Genomic DNA, 25,106 nt, shown 5'->3' on the forward strand with positions numbered 1-25,106 from the left:
GTCTGGGCCCTGGCGCCCCCTCTGTCTGGGCTCGGGCGCCCCCTCTGTCTGGGCTCTGGCGTCCCCTCTGTCTGGACTCTGGCGCCCCCTCTGTCTGGGCTCTGGCGCCCCCTCTGTCTGGGCTCTGGCTGTCTGGGCCCTGGCGCCCCCTCTGTCTGGGCCCTGGCGCCCCCTCTGTCTGGGCTCGGGCGCCCCCTCTGTCTGGGCTCGGGCGCCCCCTCTGTCTGGGCTCTGGCGCCCCCTCTGTCTGGGCTCTGGCGCCCCCTCTGTCTGGGCTCTGGCGCCCCCTCTGTCTGGGCTCTGGCGCCCCCCTCTGTCTGGGCTCTGGCGCCCCCCTCTGTCTGGGCTCTGGCGCCCCCCTCTGTCTGGGCTCTGGCGCCCCCCTCTGTCTGGGCTCTGGCGCCCCCTCTGTCCGGGCTCTGGCGCCCCCTCTGTCCGGGCTCTGGCGCCCCCTCTGCCTGGGCTCTGGCGTCCCCTCTGCCTGGGCTCTGGCGCCCCCTCTGTCTGGGCTCTGGCGTCCCCTCCTGTCTGGGCTCTGGCGCCCCCTCTGTCTGGGCTCTGGCGCCCCCCTCTGTCTGGGCTCTGGCGCCCCCTCTGCCTGGGCTCTGGCGCCCCCTCTGCCTGGGCTCTGGCGCCCCCTCTGCCTGGGCTCTGGCGCCCCCTCTGCCTGGGCTCTGGTGCCCCCTCTGCCTGGGCTCTGGCGTCCCCTCTGTCTGGGCTCTGGCGTCCCCTCCTGTCTGGGCTCTGGCGCCCCCTCTGCCTAGGCTCTGGCGCCCCCTCTGTCTGGGCTCTGGCGCCCCCTCTGTCTGGGCACTGTGCCTATGTCCTGTGTACCCAGTATGTGGATTGACATGTGGTCAGGGCCGTTGACATGGAGCAGAGGGCTCCTACCATTGACCTGACCCCAGCAGGTGCTGCAATGGCCGGTTGGGTCTGCACATTCCTCGCCCTCTGGTAAGCTTTGATGTCTTCCCCTGGCTTCTGGTTTCCATTATACGGGATATTTTATGGGGCCGTCCCAGATCACCCGCCACGTGTTTTCAGTTTGGACTGCGGAGTCACTTTCCCCATTTGTTCCGGATATTATGTTCCATTGACTGATGAGTATCACAGATTCCCGACCATTGACTTCAGATGGCCAACGACCTCACCATACCCATCCCCGTCTTCACTCAGAGACCTCACCATACCCATTCCTTTCTTCACTCATAGACTTCACCCCATACCCATCCCCTTCTTCACTCATAGACTTCACCCCATCCCCTTCTTCACTCGTAGACCTCACCATACCCCTCCCCTTCTTCACTCATAGACCTCACCCCATACCCATCCCCTTCTTCACTCATAGACCTCACCCCATACCCACCCCCTTCTTCACTCATAGACCTCACCCCATACCCATCCCCTTCTTCACTCGTAGACCTCACCATACCCACCCCCTTCTTCACTCATAGACCTCACCATACCCCTCCCCTTCTTCACTCATAGACCTCACCATACCCCTCCCTTTCTTCACTCATAGACCTCACCCCATACCCATCCCCTTCTTTACTCATAGACCTCACCCCATACCCATCCCTTTCTTCACTCATAGACCTCACCCCATACCCCTCCCCTTCTTCACTCATAGACCTCACCCCATACCCATCCCCTTCTTCACTCATAGACCTCACCATACCCCTTCCCTTCTTCACTCATAGACCTCACCATACCCATCCCCTTCTTCACTCATAGACCTCACCATACCCATCCCTTTCTTCACTCATAGACCTCACCCCATACCCATCCCCTTCTTCACTCATAGACCTCACCCCATACCCATCCCCTTCTTCACTCATAGACCTCACCATACCCATCCCTTTCTTCACTCATAGACCTCACCCCATACCCATCCCCTTCTTCACTCATAGACCTCACCCCATACCCATCCCATTCTTCACTTATAGACTCTTGTAGGACCTTTTTCTATCTGACAGTCTACGCTCACATAACAGACATGAAATGCAACCATTCAGTTATTTTATAGACACACATTGACCAATATGAAATGATATTGGAAAAAGTCGATAGCCCTGTCCGTAACGGCCATGTGTCCTCCCCCATGACCTTTCTCTGTGCCCCCCATGACCTTTCTCTGTGCCCCCCATGACCTTTCTCTGTGCCCCCCATGACCTTTCTCTGTGCCCCCCATGACCTTTCTCTGTGCCCCCCATGACCTTTCTCTGCCCCCTTTCTCTGTTATTAATGCATAGTAATGTGATGTGGCTCGGTGTCGGTCCCGCTGTGCGGTCATACTTTCTCCAAGGTCTCTGTTCATCTGACATTGTTATTCTCTAATCGCATCACAGAGCCAATCATATCCTTTCTAAATGTGTGCAAACATTTCCACCGTCCACCACAATGGGAGATAAGAGAAGTGAAGGACATTTCCTGCACAGATATGACTTCCCCCGACCTGTAATCCCAGAATCATACACTGCAGGATGCCGAGCCTCTCGTAGAATACGTCCTGACACCGGTGTCCTCTGTATCTGGGTGCTGGCGTCCCCCCTGCCCCCATCATGCCTGGGCGCTGGCATCCCCCCATCATGTCTGGGTGCTGGCGTCATTGGCGTCCCCTGTGTCTGGCCGTCATTGGCGTCCCCTGTGTCTGGGCGTCCCCTGTGTCTGGGCGTCCCCTGTGTCTGGCCGTCATTGGCGTCCCCTGTGTCTGGCCGTCATTGGCGTCCCCTGTGTCTGGCCGTCATTGGCGTCCCCTGCGTCTGGCCGTCATTGGCGTCCCCTGTGTCTGGGCGTCCCCTGTGTCTGGGCGTCCCCTGTGTCTGGGCTTCATTGGCGTCCCCTGCGTCTGGCCGTCATTGGCGTCCCCTGTGTCTGGGCATCCCCTGTGTCTGGGCTTCATTGGCATCCCCTGTGTCTGGGCTTCATTGGCGTCCCCTGTGTCTGGGCGTCATTGGCGTCCCCTGTGTCTGGGCTTCATTGGCGTCCCCTGTGTCTCACCGTCATTGGCGTCCCCTGTGTCTGGGCATCATTGGCGTCCCCTGTGTCTGGCCGTCATTGGCGTCCCCTGCGTCTGGCCGTCATTGGCGTCCCCTGTGTCTGGGCGTCCCCTGTGTCTGGGCTTCATTGGCGTCCCCTGCGTCTGGCCGTCATTGGCGTCCCCTGCGTCTGGGCATCCCCTGTGTCTGGGCGTCATTGGCGTCCCCTGTGTCTGGGCGTCATTGGCGTCCCCTGTGTCTGGGCGTCATTGGCGTCCCCTGTGTCTGGGCGTCATTGGCGTCCCCTGTGTCTGGCCGTCATTGGCGTCCCCTGTGTCTGGCCGTCATTGGCGTCCCCTGTGTCTGGGCGTCCCCTGTGTCTGGGCGTCATTGGCATCCCCTGTGTCTGGGCTTCATTGGCGTCCCCTGTGTCTGGGCGTCATTGGCGTCCCCTGTGTCTGGGCGTCATTGGCGTCCCCTGTGTCTGGGCGTCATTGGCGTCCCCTGTGTCTGGCCGTCATTGGCGTCCCCTGTGTCTGGCCGTCATTGGCGTCCCCTGTGTCTGGGCGTCCCCTGTGTCTGGGCGTCATTGGCGTCCCCTGTGTCTGGGCATCATTGGCGTCCCCTGTGTCTGGGCGCTGGCGTCATTGGCGCCCCCTGTGTCTCAGGCTGCTTATCCTCTCATATTGATATGAGGAATAATAAGTGCTGCTGTGTCTGATTTAAATACAAAGCTGACAACACTTTCCACTGCTGATTACTCGGCATCACAGATGCACAGCAGCCATCCTCACATTGCCCCGGCACAGCGCTCCCCTCACATGTGACGGATTAGCTGGCTGGACTTCCATGTTCCGTGTTTGTGGCGGAGCCTCGCGGCACGCTCAGCATCTGCATGTAATCAAAATGGGATGACAGATGACTTGTAATCCATATAGAGAAGGTATTTCTGTCCACTTCAAAGAGCGGCAGAGCGATCGGAATCCGGAGCGGGTGCTGAGATGCTGAAATGCCTCCATTATATTGTTTGATGTCATGGCGAAATCTTCTGCAGGTTTTTATTTTTTATCTGACCTGCCGGAGTCCAAAGACTCTTCTAGAATTGTGATCCCTAAATGATATCTTGGATGGAGGGTGGAAGGGTCATCCCCGTCCCCCTGTTTCACTGCCGGTGTCGTCCCCGTATTGCAGGGTCATCCCCGTCCCCCTGTTTCACTGCCGGTGTCGTCCCCGTATTTCAGGGTCACCCCTGTCCCCGTGTTCCACTGTCACCCCCGTCCCCGTGTTCCACTGTCATCCCCGTCCCCGTGTTCCACTGTCGCCCCCGTCCCCATGTTCCACTGTCATCCCCGTCCCCGTGTTCCACTGTCATCCCCGTCCCAATGTTCCGCTGTCACCCCCGTCCCCTTGTTCCACTGTCATCCCCGTCCCCGTGTTCCGCTGTCACCCCCCGTCCCCTTGTTCCACTGTCATTCCCGTCCCAATGTTCCACTGTCATTCCCGTCCCAATGTTCCACTGTCATCCCCGTCCCTGTGTTCCACTGTCATCCCCGTCCCCGTGTTCCACTGTCGCCCCCGTCCCCGTGTTCCACTGTCGCCCCCGTCCCCATGTTCCACTGTCATCCCCGTCCCCGTGTTCCACTGTCATCCCCGTCCCCGTGTTCCACTGTCGCCCCCGTCCCCGTGTTCCACTGTCGCCTCCGTCCCCGTGTTCCACTGTCGCCCCCGTCCCCATGTTCCACTGTCATCCCCGTCCCCGTGTTCCACTGTCATCCCCGTCCCAATGTTCCGCTGTCACCCCCGTCCCCTTGTTCCACTGTCATCCCCGTCCCAATGTTCCGCTGTCACCCCCGTCCCCTGGTTTCACTGCCGGTGTTGTCCCCGCATTTCAGGGTCACCCCTGTCCCCGTGTTCCACTGTCATCCCCGTCCCCGTGTTTCTGCATCTTTCTTGTCCCTGTGTTTCGGTGTTCTCCCAGTATTTCAGGGTCATCCCTGTTCCAATGTTCCACTATTATACCCGTCCCCGTGTTTCTGCATCCTTCCTGTCCCCGTGTTCCACTGTCACCCCCAGTCCCGGTGTTCCACTGTCGTCCCCGTCCCTGTGTTCCCCTACTGTCATCCCCGTCCCTGTGTTCCACTGTCACCCCCGTCCCGGTGTTCCACTGTCACCCCCGTCCCGGTGTTCCACTGTCACCCCCGTCCCCGTGTTCCGCTGTCACCCCCGTCCCGGTGTTCCACTGTCACCCCCGTCCCCGTGTTCCGCTGTCACCCCCGTCCCCGTGTTCCGCTGTCACCCCCGTCCCCGTGTTCCGCTGTCACCCCCGTCCCGGTGTTCAGCTGTCGCCCCCAGTCCCGGTGTTCCGCTGTCGTCCCCGTCCCGGTGTTCCGCTGTCGTCCCCGTCCCGGTGTTCCGCTGTCGCCCCCGTCCCCGTGTTCCGCTGTCGCCCCCGTCCCCGTGTTCCGCTGTCGCCCCCGTCCCCGTGTTCCGCTGTCGCCCCCGTCCCCGTGTTCCGCTGTCGCCCCCGTCCCCGTGTTCCGCTGTCGCCCCCGTGTTCCGCTGTCGCCCCCGTCCCCGTGTTCCGCTGTCGCCCCCGTCCCCGTGTTCCGCTGTCGCCCCCGTCCCCGTGTTCCGCTGTCGCCCCCGTCCCCGTGTTCCGCTGTCGCCCCCGTCCCCGTGTTCCGCTGTCGCCCCCGTCCCCGTGTTCCGCTGTCGCCCCCGTCCCCGTGTTCCGCTGTCACCCCCGTCCCCGTGTTCCGCTGTCACCCCCGTCCCCGTGTTCCGCTGTCACCCCCGTCCCCGTGTTCCGCTGTCACCCCCGTCCCCGTGTTCCGCTGTCACCCCCGTGTTTGACTGTCAGAAGCTGCACATGTGTGAGCCAGACTCCGCCTCCTTCACCCTGAATCTGTCATCAGATTGGATAATATGTAACGAGTTTCGCACAGATCTGTGTATTTGTTGTGTCATGTGACTCTCCATCTTCGGGAGGTGGGAGGGGGGGAGGGGTGATTATTCTTGGTCTCTCGTAGTTTGTTGATCTGTAAAAAAAATAACACGTTCCCTCGCCGTTCCCTTTATGTGATTTTTTGCGCACATTCTTCTGCGTCTTGCCGTGTTTGTGTGTTTTCCTCGCGGTGAACTTTCTATGCATTCTTCTGTTTTTTATCGCGTAAAATAGAAACCCGGCGTGCGTTCAGGCAGAAGACGTCCTGCCATTCACCCGTATGCGGCGCACATGCGGGAACGCGGCTTCACGCTACCGGAGAATTCAGTTTCGTCTATTCACTTTTCGCTCGTGTTTTGCTTCACTCTCAGCCAATCGGGAGGCAGTGCAGAGATCGGCACGTCACGAGCGTGAACCGTCACCGAACGCTGCGCCAACTTTTCTCACCGGATGTCCCTTTTTGGCGGTAGAAGATGCTGGAATTTTTTTGGTCTGTAATGATCTCAATTCTGGGGAACTCATTTCAGAATTTCGACACGTTTCCTGGTCGGCGTGGAAACGAACGCACTCTTTTTGAGGGGGAATTAAAGGCGAGATGAGTGAGGAAGGTCTGTGCTGGGGGGGGAGGGGGGGGGGTCATTCTCTTAGCAGTCTGCTGACATGCGGGCGAGATCGCAGCTTCCGTGTTTTTTTTCCTGAGTTTTGGCAGAATTCCCGCAAATCTGTCGCGGATTGTATAAAGATTTTATTCTGTTTTTTCCACGGAAACCTTTTGTTGTAACACCTTCACCTCTTCTGGGAAGGCCGTCCACAAGGTTTAGGGGTGTGTCTGTGGGAAGGCCGTCCACAAGGTTTAGGAGGGTGTCTGTGGGAAGGCCGTCCACAAGGTTTAGGGGTGTGTCTGTGGGAAGGCCGTCCACAAGGTTTAGGCGTGTGTCTGTGGGAAGGCCGTCCACAAGGTTTAGGGGTGTGTCTATGGGAAGGCCGTCCACAAGGTTTAGGAGTGTGTCTATAGGAAGGCCGCCCACAAGGTTTAGGAGTGTGTCTATGGGAAGGCCGCCCACAAGGTTTAGGAGGGTGTCTATAGGAAGGCCGTCCACAAGGTTTAGGGGTGTGTCTATGGGAAGGCCGTCCACAAGGTTTAGAAGGGTGTCTATAGGAAGGCCGTCCACAAGGTTTAGGGGTGTGTCTATGGGAAGGCCGTCCACAAGGTTTAGGAGGGTGTCTGTGGGAAGGCCGTCCACAAGGTTTAGGGGTGTGTCTATGGGAAGGCCGTCCACAAGGTTTAGGGGGTGTGTCTATGGGAAGGCCGCCCACAAGGTTTAGGAGGGTGTCTATGGGAAGGCCGTCCACAAGGTTTAGGAGGGTGTCTATGGGAAGGCCGTCCACAAGGTTTAGGAGGGTGTCTATGGGAAGGCCGTCCACAAGGCTTAGGAGGGTGTCTATGGGAAGGTCTGTCCACAAGGTTTAGGAGTGTGTGTATGTGAATGTTTGACCATTCTTCCAGAAGAGCATTTGTGAGGTCAGGCGCTGATGTTGGAGGAGAAGGCCTGGCTCACACTCTCCACTCTAATTCATCCTGAAGGTGTTCTATCAGGACTCTGATTGTCCCAGCCATAGAGGGGGATGGGGGAGCAGGGTGGAACTTGTAGTTGGGACTTTGTATCGGAGGTGACGGGACGGGTTCCTCCACATTCCTGCCGGCTTTCCAGTGACCCGAGAGAACTCCCCATTCATCCTCTGTACCTGCTGGGAGCCCTTCTTCCCACATCCCTTCCCGGCATCCCTGTCCCTTCCCGGCATCCCTGTCCCTTCCCGGGATTCCTGTCCCTTCCCGGCATCCCTGTCCCTTCCCGGACATCAGAGATCAAAAGGAAGTATTGATCAGTCCCCGAATCCGTCTCCGTACATTCCTGTCTGTCCTCTCCAGTGTAGAGCGGCCCAACACTCTCGGCCCCGTTCATTGAAGGGGCCCATTGTGATAGTGTACTTGTTCTATGATCAGGGTCCCGGTCAGAATCCCCCCTTACATCAACCACCCCATCAGTGTCCCCCCCCCCCCCTACATCAGAGTCCCTTCTTACATCAATATTCCCATGAGAGCCCCCTTACATCAGTGTCCCCTCCCCCCTTACATCAGTGTCCCCTCCCCCCTTACATCAGTGTCCCCTCCCCCTTACATCAGTGTCCCCTCCCCCTTACATCAGTGTCCAAGATAGTCACCAGCTCCATATAGAGGTGACCACTTTGGTGTATTTGTTGGGTGTGTTATTGGTGGACGTGGCAGGCGGCTTATCAGCGCTCGTTGGGTCACGCGGCGTGTCGCCACAGAGTGGCTGTAATGAATTATCCGGGTAATGGGATTAGAGTGTTCAGAGGATTACATTTCACACCTGATGCCGGAATTATCGGATATTACCGGAGAGCTTCACAGCCTCACCCCAGTAATATCCTTCCTTGGGGATGAGTAAGATCTCCTCCTTCATCCTGATACCCCATCCTCTTCCTCCCCAGATCCCCATCCTCACCACCAGATCCCCATCCTCACCCCCAGATCCCCATCCTCATCCCCATCCTCACCCCCAGATCCCCATCCTCATCAGCAGATCCCCATCCTCACCCCCAGATCCCCATCCTCATCCTCCCCAGATCCCCATCCTCATCCTCCCCAGATCCCCATCCTCACCCCCAGATCCCCATCCTCACCCCCAGATCCCCATCCTTACCCCCAGATCCCCATCCTCTTCCTCCCCAGATCCCCATCCTCACCCCCAGATCCCCATCCTCACCCCCAGATCCCCATCCTCACCCCCAGATCCCCATCCCCATCCCCATCCTCACCCCCAGATCCCCATCCTCACCCCCAGATCCCCATCCCCATCCCCATCCCCATCCTCACCCCCAGATCCCCATCCTCATCCTCACCCCCAGATCCCCATCCTCATCCCCATCCTCATCCCCAGATCCCCATCCTCATCCCCAGATCCCCATCCTCATCTCCAGATCCCCATCCTCTTCCTCCCCAGATCCCCATTCTCATCCCCAGATCCCCATTCTCATCCCCAGATCCCCATTCTCATCCCCAGATCCCCATTCTCATCCCCAGATCCCCATTCTCATCCCCAGATCCTCATCCTACCCAGATCCCCATCCTCAACCCCAGATCCCCATCCTCATCCCCAGATCCCCATCCCCAGATCCCCCCTCCTCATCCCCAGATCCCCATCCTCATCCCCAGATCCCCCTCCTCATCCCCAGATCCCCATCCCCAGATCCCCATCCCCAGATCCCCATCCTCATCCCCAGATCCCTTCTCCTCATCCCCAGATTCCTCTTCCTCGCCCCCAGATTCCTCTTCCTCGCCCCCAGATTCCTCTTCCTCGCCCCCAGATTCCTCCTCCTCTTCCTCGCCCCCAGATTCCTCCTCCTCGCCCCCAGCTCCCCATCCTCTTCCTCGCCCTCAGCTCCCCATCCTCTTCCTCGCCCCCAGCTCCCCATCCTCTTCCTCGCCCCCAGCTCCCCATCCTCTTCCTCGCCCCCAGATTCCTCATCCTCGTCCCCAGATTCCTCATCCTCTTCCTTGCCCCCAGCTCCCCATCCTCTTCCTTGCCCCCAGCTCCCCATCCTTTTCCTCGCCCCCAGCTCCCCATCATCTTCCTCCCCAGCTCCCCATCCTTTTCCTCGCCCCCAGATTCCTCATCCTCGCCCCCAGCTCCCCATCCTTTTCCTCGCCCCCAGCTCCCCATCCTCTTCCTCGCCCTCAGCTCCCCATCCTCTTCCTTGCCCCCAGCTCCCCATCCTTTTCCTCGCCCCCAGATTCCTCATCCTCGCCCCCAGCTCCCCATCCTTTTCCTCGCCCTCAGCTCCCCATCCTTTTCCTCGCCCCCAGCTCCCCATCCTCTTCCTCGCCCTCAGCTCCCCATCCTCTTCCTCGCCCCCAGCTCCCCATCCTTTTCCTCGCCCCCAGCTCCCCATCCTTTTCCTCGCCCCCAGATTCCTCATCCTCGCCCCCAGCTCCCCATCCTTTTCCTCGCCCCCAGCTCCCCATCCTCTTCCTCGCCCTCAGCTCCCCATCCTCTTCCTCGCCCCCAGCTCCCCATCCTCTTCCTCGCCCCCAGCTCCCCATCCTCTTCCTCGCCCTCAGCTCCCCATCCTCTTCCTCGCCCCCAGCTCCCCATCATCTTCCTCCCCAGATCCCCAGCCTCTTCCTCGCCCCCAGCTCCCCATCCTCTTCCTCGCCCCCAGATTCCTCATCCTCGCCCTCGCCCCCAGCTCCCCATCCTCTTCCTCGCCCCCTGATCTCTTTCTTCACCCTCATCCTCATTTCATATCTCACATTTCTGTTGGCTTCTGTTTTCCATATTGCGGAGTCTATGACCCCCCCCCCCCGGGGACCCCCCCGACCCTCATCTGATCACTGCGAGCGCCAAATTTTGGATTTCCATGCAATCGTATCCAGCGCGGTTTAACGAGGAGCAGACCATCCGAAATGTGTGACCTTTCACCTGCGACAATATGGAACTGATCGGCATCGGTATTCTTTGTTCCCGGGAGTGTCCGGGGACTCCGTGTAATGAGGACCTTATCTCTGATCTGTGGAGGATGCATAGTGACAGTTGTATGGGAGCTCTGTACGGTCACACACATGTGGACGGGTTCGAATTCCTTGTGTTGGGCCACCAATCCTCAGCAAGTCCTATCCGATCCAAAAGGGAGAGACTCCTCCTCAGTGATCTCCTAGATGAGGGGAAGCTCTGCACATCATGAGCTCACCTGTGACCTCCCTTCTTATTGATTTCTCCTTATTGCGCCCGCAGACCATCGCACATTGTGGGGTGTCAGTGGTCACTCCTGATGAAGCGGTGGGGGCCACAATATACCTGAATTTTTTTTTCTACCGCCTTCATCTTACCCTCTCTACTACCTCTATCTACTTACCCTCCCCCTTTACTACCTCTATCTACTTACCCCCTCTAGTACCTTCCTCTACTTCCTCCATCTACTTACCCCCTTTACTTAACCCCCTCTGCTACCCCCCTCTACTACCCCCCTCTACATACCCCCTCTACTACCTCCCTATACTCCCTCCCTCTGCTACCTCCATCTACTTACCCCTGTACTACCTCTCTCTACTTATTCCCCTCTACTACCTCCATCTACCTAACCCCTCTACTTACCTCCCTCTACACCCCTCTACTTACCTCCCTCTACACCCCTCTACTTGCCTCCCTCTACTTACCTCCCTCTACACCTCTCTACTTACCTCCCTCTACTTACCTCCCTCTACACCCCTCTACTTACCTCCCTCTACTTACCTCCCTATACTCCCTCCCTCTGCTACCTCCATCTACTCATTCCCCTCTACTACCTCCATCTACCTAATCCCTCTACTTACCTCCCTCTACTACCTCCCTATACTCCCTCCCTCTACTTACCCTCTCTGCTACCTCCATCTACTTACCCCTGTACTACCTGAGTATCTCCCTCTACTTATTCACCTCAACTACCTCCATCTACCTAATCCCTCTACACCTCTCTACTTGCCTCCCTCTACACCTCTCTACTTACCTCCCTCTACACCTCTCTACTTACCTCCCTCTACACCCCTCTACTTACCTCCCTCTACACCCCTCTACTTACCTCCCTCTACACCTCTCTCTACACCTCTCTACTTGCCTCCCTCTACACCTCTCTACTTACCTCCCTCTACACCTCTCTACTTACCTCCCTCTACACCTCTCTACTTACCTCCCTCTACACCTCTCTACTTACCTCCCTCTACACCTCTCTACTTGCCTCCCTCTACACCTCTCTACTTACCTCCCTCTACTTACCTCCCTCTACACCCCTCTACTTACCTCCCTCTACACCCCTCTACTACCTCCCTCTACACCCCTCTACTACCTCCCTCTACTTACCCCCTTTACTACCCCCCTATGCTACCTCCCTCTCCTTACTCTCTCTGCTACCTCCATCTACTTACCCCCTATGTACTACCTGAGTACCTCCCTCTACGTATTCCCCTCTACTACCCCCCTCTCCTTGCCTCCCTCTCCTTGCCGCCCATCTCCTTGCCGCCCATCTCCTTGCCGCCCATCTCCTTGCCGCCCATCTCCTTGCCGCCCATCTCCTTGCCGCCCATCTCCTTGCCGCCCATCTCCTTGCCGCCCATCTCCTTGCCCCCCTCTCCTTGCCCCCCTCTCCTTGCCCTCCTCTCCTACCTCCATTTACTTACCCCCTCTGCTTGCCCCCTCTACTACCCCCACTACTTATCTCTTTCATTACAACCCAAATTCCCAAAAATCTGACGTGCTCTATAAAATCGACATGAAAAGTTGGCAAATCTTGAAAAGTAAAATATGACAATGAAGAGTCCGGAGTATTGAGCCGTTACAATCTGATATCATTCAAGGATGGGACGACCCTCCTCTCCCAAAACTCCACTTCAGATAAAGATTTCCCTTCACTTCCTGTCCCATAACAAAAACAGGAAGTGAGAGGAAATCCCTCCAAAGTGAGGGAATCCCCGTCTGTTATCCCTGTTGGAAGATTTCCCCTCTATTCCTGTTCTGGTGACAACCAAAAATGTGGGATTTTCTTTTACTTTTGATGATAACAATAAAGAGGACAAATAGCGAGGATGAATCTCCGTAACGCGGTAAATATCTCCACTCTGTCCAAAACTAAAAACACAAAAAGTTTTGCTTTCAGTTCTACTTTAAATAAAGGAGATGTTATTTTAGTAGATGGTGGGGGGAGGGGTGATGTCTGATTGGGGGGGGGGTGCACACCCCATGGGGCGGGTGGTGGAGTAGAGCCCCGGGTGTAATGACATAATCCCGTCTGTACTATAAATAATCTTTATCATGGCGCGGTGCGGCGTGAATTGGAAGAAGTCGGTCCGGTTTCCTGTCATACCTGGGCTCAGGTGAGTCAGGTGTGAGGACAGGTGAGATGCGAGTCACATGGCCCAGATCTCAGTCTGCAGACGGAGGAGACGGGAGGATGACGGATCGCCGATGTGTCGCCCACCACCGGAGAGGTCTGTCTGTCTGTGCTCCTCACATTGCTGGCGCGGTGCGCGGTTGGCGGGGATTAGATACAACAAGATCTGCCGGTTACATTGTAACAATTGTGGTTTTGTTCCGACACAAGAAGGAATTCCCTTCTATTTACACGACTCGTGTTTCCTGCTTTGTGGCTCGTCAGGAATTCAGGTGGATGGGCAGGAATCATAAGGGTGGCGTATCGATGGGGGAGGCGGGTATGTCTCCGTAGGGGCCCATTCACCCAATTATGTGTATTGTCTTCACGGGGGGTTCTGTAAGTGGAGGGGTAAGTGGAGAAGGTAGTAGAGGGGTAAGTGGAGAAGGTAGTAGAGGGGTAAGTGGAGAAGGTAGTAGAGGGGTAAGTGGAGAAGGTAGTAGAGGGGTAAGTGGAGAAGGTAGTAGAGGGGTAAGTGGAGAAGGTAGTAGAGGGGTAAGTGGAGAAGGTAGTAGAGGGGTAAGTAGAGATGGTAGTAGAGGGGTAAGTGGAGAAGGTAGTAGAGGGGTAAGTGGAGAAGGTAGTAGAGGGGCAAGTGGAGAAGGTAGTAGAGGGGCAAGTGGAGAAGGTAGTAGAGGGGCAAGTGGAGAAGGTAGTAGAGGGGTAAGTGGAGAAGGTAGTAGAGGGGTAAGTGGAGAAGGTAGTAGAGGGGTAAGTGGAGAAGGTAGTAGAGGGGCAAGTGGAGAAGGTAGTAGAGGGGCAAGTGGAGAAGGTAGTAGAGGGGCAAGTGGAGAAGGTAGTAGAGGGGCAAGTGGAGAAGGTAGTAGAGGGGCAAGTGGAGAAGGTAGTAGAGGGGTAAGTGGAGAAGGTAGTAGAGGGGTAAGTGGAGAAGGTAGTAGAGGGGTAAGTGGAGAAGGTAGTAGAGGGGTAAGTGGAGAAGGTAGTAGAGGGGTAAGTGGAGAAGGTAGTAGAGGGGTAAGTGGAGAAGGTAGTAGAGGGGTAAGTGGAGAAGGTAGTAGAGGGGCAAGTGGAGAAGGTAGTAGAGGGGCAAGTGGAGAAGGTAGTAGAGGGGCAAGTGGAGAAGGTAGTAGAGGGGCAAGTGGAGAAGGTAGTAGAGGGGTAAGTGGAGAAGGTAGTAGAGGGGTAAGTGGAGAAGGTAGTAGAGGGGTAAGTGGAGAAGGTAGTAGAGGGGCAAGTGGAGAAGGTAGTAGAGGGGCAAGTGGAGAAGGTAGTAGAGGGGCAAGTGGAGAAGGTAGTAGAGGGGCAAGTGGAGAAGGTAGTAGAGGGGCAAGTGGAGAAGGTAGTAGAGGGGTAAGTGGAGAAGGTAGTAGAGGGGTAAGTGGAGAAGGTAGTAGAGGGGTAAGTGGAGAAGGTAGTAGAGGGGTAAGTGGAGAAGGTAGTAGAGGGGTAAGTGGAGAAGGTAGTAGAGGGGTAAGTGGAGAAGGTAGTAGAGGGGTAAGTGGAGAAGGTAGTAGAGGGGTAAGTGGAGAAGGTAGTAGAGGGGTAAGTGGAGGGGGGTGGAGTTGGCAGAAGGTCCTGCTTGAAATATGCACCTAATGTACCCGCCTTTTGGATGCGAACAGCGTTTAGAAACATATCGTGGTTCTTCTTTCAGTGAATGAATACACGCATGTACATGTTTATGTGCAAAAACTCTGCATATCTGTGCAGCTCGAAATGACAGGGGAGCAAGTAGAAGGTGGTAAGTACAGGGAGGCAGTAGAAGCGGCAAAGTAGAGGGAGGTATTAGAAGGGGGGTAAGTAGAGGCGGCAGTAAAATGGGGTTAGTAGAGGCAGGCAGTAGAAGGGTGTAGGTAGAGGCAGGCAGTAGAAGCGGGGTAAGTAGAGGGGAGGCAGCAGAAGGGGGTAAGTAGAGGGGAGGCAGCAGAAGGGGGGCAGTAGAAGGGGGTTAGTAGAGGGGGGGCAGTAGAAACAGGTAAGTAGTGGGGAGGCAGTAGAAGCAGGTAAGTAGTGGGGAGGCAGTGGAAGCAGGGTAAGTAGAGGGAGGCAGTAGAAGCGGGGTAAGTAGAGGGGAGGCAGCAGAAGGGGGTAAGTAGAGGGGAGGCAGCAGAAGGGGGCAGTAGAAGGGGGTTAGTAGAGGGGAGGCAGTAGAAACAGGTAAGTAGTGGGGAGGCAGTAGAAGCAGGTAAGTAGTGGGGAGGCAGTGGAAGCAGGGTAAGTAGAGGGAGGCAGTAGAAGCGGGGTAAGTAGAGGGGAGGCAGTAGAAGCGGGGTAAGTAGAGGGGAGGCAGTAGAAGCGGGGTAAGTAGAGGCGAGGCAGTAGAAGCGGGGTAAGTAGAGGCAGGCAGTAGAAGCGGGGTAAGTAGAGGCAGGCAGTAGAAGCAGGGAAAGTAGAGGGAGGCAAGTAGAGGCAGGCAGTAGAAGGGGGCAAGTAGAGGCAGGCAGTAGAAGGGGGCAAGTAGAGGCAGGCAGTAGAAGGGGGCAAGTAGAGGGGAGGCAGTAGAAGCAGGGTAAGTAGAGGGGAGGCAGTAGAAGGGGGTAAGTAGAGGGGAGGCAGTACTTACCCGCTTCTACTGCCTCCCTCTACTTACCCGCTTCTACTGCCCCCCTCTACTTACCCCGCTTCTACTGCCTCCCCTCTACTTACCCTGCTTCTACTGCCTCCCCTCTACTTACCCCGCTTCTACTGCCTCCCTCTACTTACCCGCTTCTACTGCTTCCCTCTACTTACCCGCTTCTACTGCCTCCCTCTACTTACCCGCTTCTTCTGCCTCCCTCTACTTACTACTGTCATGAAGGGATCGCTGGGAATTATAAAGGGGAAGGGGTTCCTCAGCCACACATGGAGAGGAGAGGGGCCCCTGGCCCATCCTGTGGTCCCCACACCTGGTCTGGGCTTTGCCTTTAGTTTGGTTTGTTGATCACCTTAAAGTGAATGGTGACAATAGTGAAACCTCCAAAGCCGAGACTTTTTCACAATTGGTTTCTCTTATGAAGAGAATTCTGATTACGGGAGGAAGGGCAGTTATGCCGCCTCAAGCTGGCCTGAGGGAATGGCAGTGTTGTCAGGTAAACCCCTTGGAGAGATTTCCCAAAAACACAAACCTGCTGAACAGGAACCAAGTGGCGACCAAAAACACAGCGGGGAAATCGGCCTGAAGGCTGTTTATCCAAATACCAAACCTCCCCCCCCCCCCGGGGCATGGAGCGCAGTCATGTGACTGGTCAGGAACCATAGGGTCACTGCCCGCCCTTCCTGGTCACTACCTTTGTGGCGTGTGTGTCCTCTCATTGTATTGATCTGGAGACATTCATGTGCTGCTGGTGATAATGGGACTACAAGAACCAGCAAACCCTGTACTGCTGGATGGGGATCAAGAGGTACCACCTGCCCACAGGTGCTCCGTGATCTACCTATTCACACTTACCCCAAGAAATGACATATGACGGGCATCAAATCGAGCCAGATGGGAGGTGATCTAATGTTTGTGCCCCCGGTAGACCTGCCAGCGGGGGGCTTATTGGGGGAAGAAAAAGTTCAGAAAGGTTGTCCAATAGGTTTTGTTCCCATGTTCCCTCCTTCTCCCCAATGATCGAGAACCATTACACCCCCCCCCCCCCCCGCTGCCCCAATGCCAATATGGTGTGATCCCAATATAAGTCCCCATGGACAGTTGGTTTGTGCAAAAGCCCATGCAAGTTGTGGTGCCCATGATATGGTGCTGTGTGCATGATGCCTACAGCCCAGTCCAGGTGTGGTGCCCGTAGGATGGCGCTGGGTGTGTGGTGCCCATAGGATGGCGCTGGGTGTGTGGTGCCCATGGTATGGTGCTGTGTGCATGGTGCCCACAGCCCATTCCAGGTGTGGTGCCTGTAGGATGGCGCTGGGTGTGTGGTGCCCATAGGTTGGCGCTGGGTGTGTGGTGCCCAAAAGATTGCACTGTGTACATGATGCCTACAGCCCAGGCCATGTGTGGTGCCCGTAGGATGGCGCTGGGTGTCTGGTGCCCATGGTATGGTGCTGTGTGCATGATGCCTACAGCCCAGTCCAGGTGTGGTGCCCGTAGGATGGCGCTGGGTGTCTGGTGCCCATGGTATGGTGCTGTGTGCATGATGCATACAGCCCAGTCCAGGTGTGGTGCCCGTAGGATGGCGCTGGGTGTGTGGTGCCCATAAGATTGCACTGTGTACATGATGCCTAAAGCCCAGGCCATGTGTGGTGCCCATAGGTTGGCGCTGGGTGTGTGGTGCCCATAAGATTGCACTGTGTACATGATGCCTACAGCCCAGGCCATGTGTAGTGCTCATAGGATGGAGCGGTGTGTAGTGCTTCAATAGTCCTGTGTGCGGGGTGTTCTGCCAGGTGCAGTGCCCATAAAATGGCACTGTGTATGTGTTGCCAATAGGATGGCATAGTGTGCAGGGTGCCATTAGCCCAGACCAGGTGTGGTACACATAGAACATCATTGTGTGTGCTGTGCCCATAGTTCAGAACAGGTGTGATGCCCCTAGGATGGCTTACTGTGTGGCCAATTAATTGGTACTATGTGAAGGTTGCCCATGCCAGGCATGGTGCCAATAGTATGGCACTGTGTGTGATGTATCAACAGCCCAGGAGTAGCACCCATAGTATGGATGTGTGTGGGGTGGCTTAGTCCAAGCCAAGCTTGGTGCCCATAAGATGGCACTGTGTTCTGGGTGCCCATAGGATGGCACTGTGTTCTGGGTGCCCATAGGATGGCACTGTGTTCTGGGTGCCCATAGGATGGCACTGTGTTCTGGGTGCCCATAGGATAGCACTAGGTTCTGGGTGCCCATAGGATAGCACTAGGTTCTGGGTGCCTATAGGTTGGCCCTGTGTTCCGGGTGCTCATAGGTTGGAACTGTGTTCTGGGTGCCCATAGGATGGCACTGTACTCTGGGTGCCCATAGGATGGCACTGTGTTCTGGGTGCCCATAGGATGGCACTTTGTTCTGGGTGCCCATAGGATAGCACTGTGTTCTGGGTGCCCATAGGATAGCACTGTGTTCTGGTTGCCCATAGGATAGCACTAGGTTCTGGGTGCCTATAGGTTGGCCCTGTGTTCCCGGTGCCCATAGGATGGCACTGTACTCTGGGTGCCCATAGGATGGCACTGTGTTCTGGGTGCCCATAGGATGGCACTGTGTTCTGGGTGCCCATAGGATGGCACTGTGTTCTGGGTGCCCATAGGATGGCACTGTGTTCTGGGTGCCCATAGGATAGCACTAGGTTCTGGGTGCCCATAGGATAGCACTAGGTTCTGGGTGCCTATAGGTTGGCCCTGTGTTCCGGGTGCTCATAGGTTGGAACTGTGTTCTGGGTGCCCATAGGATGGCACTGTACTCTGGGTGCCCATAGGATGGCACTGTGTTCTGGGTGCCCATAGGATGGCACTTTGTTCTGGGTGCCCATAGGATAGCACTGTGTTCTGGGTGCCCATAGGATAGCACTGTGTTCTGGTTGCCCATAGGATAGCACTAGGTTCTGGGTGCCTATAGGTTGGCCCTGTGTTCCCGGTGCCCATAGGATGGCACTGTACTCTGGGTGCCCATAGGATGGCACTGTGTTCTGGGTGCCCATAGGATAGCACTGTGTTCTGGGTGCCCATAGGATGGCACTGTGTTCTGGGTGCCCATAGGATAGCACTGTACTCTGGGTGCCCATAGGTTGGCCCTGTGTTCCGGGTGCCCATAGGTTGGAACTGTATGCAAGGTGTTCTTAACCCTTGCCAGGTGCCGTGCCCATAGGCTGGCAGTAGTTGTGGTGCCAGCATATCGCCACCTTTTGCTGTGCCCTGTATGTGAGGACGGTGTATCTGGCTGTACAGAATATAATCCGGCATTAGTCGGTGACTCGCCCAGCTGGTGAGGAGGTTGTAGAATTGGCGGCTCTGAGCTCCGCATTTCCAGGATAATCCGTCCAATAGAATCATTTCCAGGACTCGGCTCTTTCCCCGAGTGTGAGAATCATCTCCACTAATCCAGCTGATGGAACGAGTGAGCGGGATCCCCCCATAATCCGGGGGCAGGAAATCCCCCATCTGTGTTACTACAACAGCCGCTCACCCAAGACTTCTATCAGAGAATACGGTCAGAGACTGCAGACATAGTACAGGAGATGGTCAGAGACTGCAGACATAGTACAGGAGATGGTCAGAGACTGCATACATAGTACAGGAGATGGTCAGAGACTGCAGACATAGTACAGGAGATGGTCAGAGACTGCAGACATACTACAGGAGACGGTCAGAGACTGCAGACATAGTACAGGAGACGATCAGAGACTGCAGACATGGTACAAGAGATGGTCAGAGACTGCAGACATGGTACAAGAGATGGTCAGAGACTGCAGACATACTACAGGAGATGGTCAGAGACTGCAGACATAGTACAGGAGATGATCAGAGACTGCAGACATAATACAGGAGATGGTCAGAGACTGCAGACATAGTACAGGAGACGGCCAGAGACTGCAGACATAGTACAGGAGACGGTCAGAGACTGCAGACATAATACAGGAGATGGTCAGAGACTGCAGACATAGTACAGGAGACGGCCAGAGACTGCAGACATAATACAGGAGATGGTCAGAGACTGCAGACATAGTACAGGAGATGGTCAGAGACTTCAGACATAGTACAGGAGACGGTCAGAGACTGCAGATATAGTACAGGAGATGATCAGAGACTGCAGATATAGTACAGGAGATGATCAGAGACTGCAGACATAGTACAGGAGATGGTCAGAGACTGCAGACATAGTACAGGAGATGGTCAGAGACTGCAGACATAGTACAAGAGACAATCAGAGACTGCAGACATAGTACAGGCGATGGTCAGAGACTGCAGACATAGTACAGGCGATGGTCAGAGACTGCAGACATAGTACAGGCGATGGTCAGAGACTGCAGACATAGTACAGGCGATGGTCAGAGACTGCAGACATAGTACAGGCGATGGTCAGAGACTGCAGACATAATACAGGAGACGGTCAGAGACTGCAGACATAATACAGGTGATGGTCAGAGACTGCAGACATAGTACAGGCGATGGTCAGAGACTGCAGACATAATACAGGAGATGGTCAGAGACTGCAGACATAATACAGGAGACGGTCAGAGACTGCAGACATAATACAGGTGATGGTCAGAGACTGCAGACATAGTACAGGAGACGATCAGAGACTGCAGACATAATACAGGAGACGGTCAGAGACTGCAGACATAATACAGGAGATGGTCAGAGACTGCAGACATAGTACAGGAGATGGTCAGAGACTGCAGACATAGTACAGGAGATGATCAGAGACTGCAGACATAATACAGGAGATGATCAGAGACTGCAGACATAGTACAGGAGATGGTCAGAGACTGCAGACATAATACAGGAGATGGTCAGAGACTGCAGACATAGTACAGGAGATGGTCAGAGACTGCAGACATAGTACAGGAGATGATCAGAGACTGCAGACATAGTACAGGAGATGGTCAGAGACTGCAGACATAGTACAGGAGATGGTCAGAGACTGCAGACATAATACAGGAGATGGTCAGAGACTGCAGACATAGTACAGGAGATGATCAGAGACTGCAGACATAGTACAGGAGATGATCAGAGACTGCAGACATAGTACAGGAGATGATCAGAGACTGCAGACATAGTACAGGAGATGGTCAGAGACTGCAGACATAATACATGAGATGGTCAGAGACTGCAGACGTAGTACAGGAGATGATCAGAGACTGCAGACATAGTACAGGAGATGGTCAGAGACTGCAGACATAATACAGGAGATGGTCAGAGACTGCAGACATAGTACAAGAGCTGGTCAGAGACTGTAGACATAGTACAGGAGATGGTCAGAGACTGAAGACATAATACAGGAGATGGTCAGAGACTGCAGACATAATACAGGAGACGGTCAGAGACTGCAGACGTAGTACAGGAGATGATCAGAGACTGCAGACGTAGTACAGGAGATGATCAGAGACTGCAGACGTAATACAGGAGATGGTCAGAGACTGCAGACATAGTACAGGAGACAGTCAGAGACTGTAGACATAGTACAAGAGATGGTCAGAGACTGTAGACATAGTACAAGAGATGGTCAGAGACTGCAGACATAGTACAGGAGATGATCAGAGACTGCAGACATAATACAGGAGATGATCAGAGACTGCAGACATGATACAGGAGATGATCAGAGACTGCAGACATAGTACAGGAGATGGTCAGAGACTGCAGACATAGTACAGGAGATGGTCAGAGACTGCAGACATAGTACAGGAGATGATCAGAGACTGCAGACATAATACAGGAGATGATCAGAGACTGCAGACATGATACAGGAGATGATCAGAGACTGCAGACATAGTACAGGAGATGGTCAGAGACTGCAGACATAGTACAGGAGATGGTCAGAGACTGCAGACATAGTACAGGAGATGATCAGAGACTGCAGACATAATACAGGAGATGATCAGAGACTGCAGACATAGTACAGGAGACTGCTAGAGATCGCTGTCATTGGAGGCTTCCACTACTGACTGCGGGAGTGCAGAGGGCCCCAGGGCTCTGGAAAATCCTCCGTCAGTCACGAGATGATAAATACAGAATATTATTGTTCAGTCATTATCCTCCACCTGCTATAAATCTCATCTCTGCTAATTATCGCCATCAATGTGAGGGATTTACGATGTGCGACACTCACCGCCGCGTCACCGCCTCACAACAGAAGGCGACTCACCGGAGTACTCGAGTCACCTCTGCAATCCTGAATTCTGATTATTTCATCATTTTACTTAAAGCTGAACTCCGGGCTGAACTGAGGAACATACAGAATTGCTGCTCTGTCATTGGCATTAAATACAAGCAGTGCAGGTCCCTGAATGTGACCTTTCCATTCCTGTACAGCAGGGCTGGAGCGTGAGAGGAAGGAGCAGCACAAGGAGCCAATTGACTTCACGTGCTGACAAAAAAGCATGCTGATAGTCGGAGAGAGCAAAGTGACAGAGATGAGCTCATCCGAGCTTGCTTCTCTTTTCTCTGTCCAATAACAGATCCAGGATGACCTGGGCTAAGAGGAAGTGGGCTGAATAATGCTGGCCCACCAGACTGAGGACATCTAGTGGCAGAAGGAAGAAATGCAGGATAAATCCTTGGACTGAAAATTTATATTGCAGCAAACTCTTTTTATGTGCTGTTCAGTCATGTTGTTGTTTTTGGCCGGCGTGCCGATCCGTGGTTCCTGGCATGTTGAATCACATATTGTTCATTCACACAACTAACACACCAAGATAAGGATCCTTCTTCTTTCTTTCTTTTTTCTTTCTTTCTTTCTCTTCTTCCTTTTTTTCTTTCTCTTCATTTTTTTCTCCTTTTTTTTTCTTTTTTTTCTTTCTCTTCTTTCTTTTTTTATTTTTTTCTTTCTTTTTAATTTCTTCTTCTTTTTTATTTTCTCTTCTCTTCTTTTGTCTTTTCTCTTTCTCTTCTTTCTTTTCTCTACTTTCTTTTTTCTTTTCTCTTTCTCTACTTTCTTTTTTCTTTCCCTTCTTGCTTTTCTCTTTCTCTTTTCTCTTCTCTTCTTTTTTTTCTTTTTTTCTTTTCTCTTTCTCTTCTTTCTTTTTTCTATTTTCTTTTCTCTACTTTCTTTTTTCTTTCTCTTTTTTCCTTTTTTCTTTCTCTTCTTTCTTTTCTTTCTTTTTTCTCTTTTCTTTTTTTTTTTTTTTTATTTTCTCTTTCTCTTCTTTCTTTTCTCGTTCTCTTCTTTCTTTTCTCTACTTTCTTTTTTCTTTCTCTTCTTTCTTTTTTTCTTTTTTTCTTTCTCTTCTTTCTTTTCTCGTTCTCTTCTTTCTTTTCTCTTCTTTCTTTTTTCTTTCTTTTCTCTACTTTCTTTTTTCTTTCTTTTCTTTCTTTTTTCTTTCTCTTTTCTCTTCTCCTCTTTTTTTCTTTTCTATTTCTCTTCTTTCTTTTCTCTACTTTCTTTTTTTTATTTCTCTTTTTTTCTTTTTTCTTTTCTCTTCTTTTCTTTCTTTTTTCTTTTCTCTTCTTTCCTTTTTTTTTTCTTTTCTCTTCTTTCTATTCCTTCTCTTCTTTCTCTTTTTTACTTTCTCTCTCTTTTTTCTTTCTTTTTTCTTGTTCCATACCAAAGGACACAGTTTTCCAGATATAAAATTCCCTAAAGCGGTCTATAAATATGTTTTTAAGGTTCCCTATTACAGAATTTGAATTTATTTTATGTGTCGGGTATTTCTAGTCCTGTGAGAATTACACTTTACAGTAAATATCGTTATCCTTGTCATCTCCCATTCTGTTGGCTGGTGGGAGATGATCTGTGGATGAACTCCCTCTGGATTGGTCGGTCAGGTAGCGGAGCTCCGGTCAGGCTGTATCTATGTGCGGCTGATGTTTAGTGACCGTGTTTTTTTCCGGTCCGGGTTCATCGGAATGTGAACTTCGCTCCCGTTGTCTGATGTGTCTTCTCACCACTTTTTTTTTTTTTTTGCAGCCGGTCTGTTCTTCTTTTTTTTTTGTGTGTGTGTTTTTTTTTTCTAAGTGATTATAAAGTCTTGTTTTGTTTTATAATTTTTTTACTATCATGGGTCCCAGTGGGTCCATTGGAGGCAGACAGCACTTTGAGAGGGGAAGCAAATTGAACCGCGGCCACCTCTCCTTCTCTTCTATTAACCCAGCCCCATGATCCGCTCCACCTGCCCCTGTACTGCCCTAGCCTGGCCCCATGTACTGCCTCCATGTACTGGTCGAGCCTGCCCCCATGTACTGGCCGAGCCTTCCCCCATGTACTGTCATGGCGGCTCCTGCGTACAGTCGCTGTACGGTCCATATCGGGGTGTCATGGTGGCTCCTGTGTACAGTCGCTGTACGGTCCATATCGGGGTGTCATGGTGGCTCCTGTGTACAGTCGCTGTACGGTCCATATCGGGGTGTCATGGTGGCTCCTGTGTACAGTCGCTGTACGGTCCATATCGGGGAGTCATGGTGGCTCCTGTGTACAGTCGCTGTGCGGTCCATATCGGGGTGTCATGGTGGCTCCTGTGTACAGTCGCTGTGCGGTTTGTATTGGGGTGTTATGGCGGCTCCTGTGTACCGTCCATATCGGGGTGTCATGGCGGCTCCTGTGTACCATCCATATCGGGGTGTCATGGCGGCTCCTATGTACCGTCCATATCTGGGTGTTATGGCGGCTCCTGTGTACAGTGGCTGTGCGGTCCGTATCGGGGTGTCATGGTGGCTCCTGTGTACAGTCGCTGTACGGTTTGTATTGGGGTGTTATGGCGGCTCCTGTGCACAGTCGCTGTACGGTCCATATCGGGGTGTCATGGTGGCTCCTGTGTACAGTCGCTGTACGGTCCCTATCTGGGTGTTATGGCGGCTCCTGTGCACAGTCGCTGTGCGGTTTGTATTGGGGTGTTATGGCGGCTCCTGTGTACCGTCCATATCGGGGGGTCATGGTGGCTCCTGTGTACCGTCCATATCGGGGTGTCATGGTGGCTCCTGTGTACAGTCGCTGTGCGGTCTGTAGTGGGGTGTCATGGCGGCTCCTGTGTACCGTCCATATCGGGGTGTTATGGCGGCTCCTGTGTACCGTCCATATCGGGGTGTCATGACAGGTTCTGTGTACCGTCCATATCGGGGTGTCATGGCGGCTCCTGTGTACCGTCCATATCGGGGTGTCATGGCGGCTCCTGTGTACCATCGATATCGGGGTGTTATGGCGGCTCCTGTGTACCATCGATATCGGGGTGTCGTGGCGGCTCCTGTGTACAGTCGCTGTACGGTCCGTATCGGGGTGTCATGGTGGCTCCTGTGTACAGTCGCTGTGCGGTTTGTATTGGGGTGTTATGGCGGCTCCTGTGTACCGTCCATATCGGGGTGTCATGGCGGCTCCTGTGTACAGTCGCTGTACGGTCCGTATCGGGGTGTCATGGTGGCTCCTGTGTACAGTCGCTGTGCGGTTTGTATTGGGGTGTTATGGCGGCTCCTGTGTACCGTCCATATCGGGGTGTCATGGCGGCTCCTGTGTACAGTCGCTGTACGGTCCGTATCGGGGTGTCATGGTGGCTCCTGTGTACAGTCGCTGTGCGGTTTGTATTGGGGTGTTATGGCGGCTCATGTGCACAGTCGCTGTGCCGTTTGTATTGGGGTGTTATGGCGGCTCCTGTGTACTGTCCATATCGGGGTGTCATGGCGGCTCCTGTGT

At 54.0% G+C, this 25,106-nt stretch overlaps 1 protein-coding gene across 9 annotated transcripts in view; it reads left to right on the forward strand.

The window, feature by feature from the left end:
- The window catches only part of KALRN (kalirin RhoGEF kinase), a 237,638-nt gene that overhangs the window by 119,268 nt on the left and 93,264 nt on the right, over positions 1-25,106 (forward strand). Inside the window, exon 1 of one of the 9 annotated variants that reach the window (XM_040358305.1) lies at positions 12,836-12,964. The exons of the other annotated variants lie outside the window; for them this stretch is intronic. Within the exon in view, the coding sequence (XP_040214239.1) occupies positions 12,877-12,964 (88 nt within the window). The 5' untranslated portion in view covers positions 12,836-12,876. Of the gene's footprint in view, positions 1-12,835; positions 12,965-25,106 lie in introns of those variants that run through there. 9 annotated transcript variants of the gene reach the window in all.

This window comes from Rana temporaria, chromosome 6, assembly GCF_905171775.1.
Source record: "Rana temporaria chromosome 6, aRanTem1.1, whole genome shotgun sequence".
Lineage (NCBI taxonomy): Eukaryota > Metazoa > Chordata > Amphibia > Anura > Ranidae > Rana > Rana temporaria.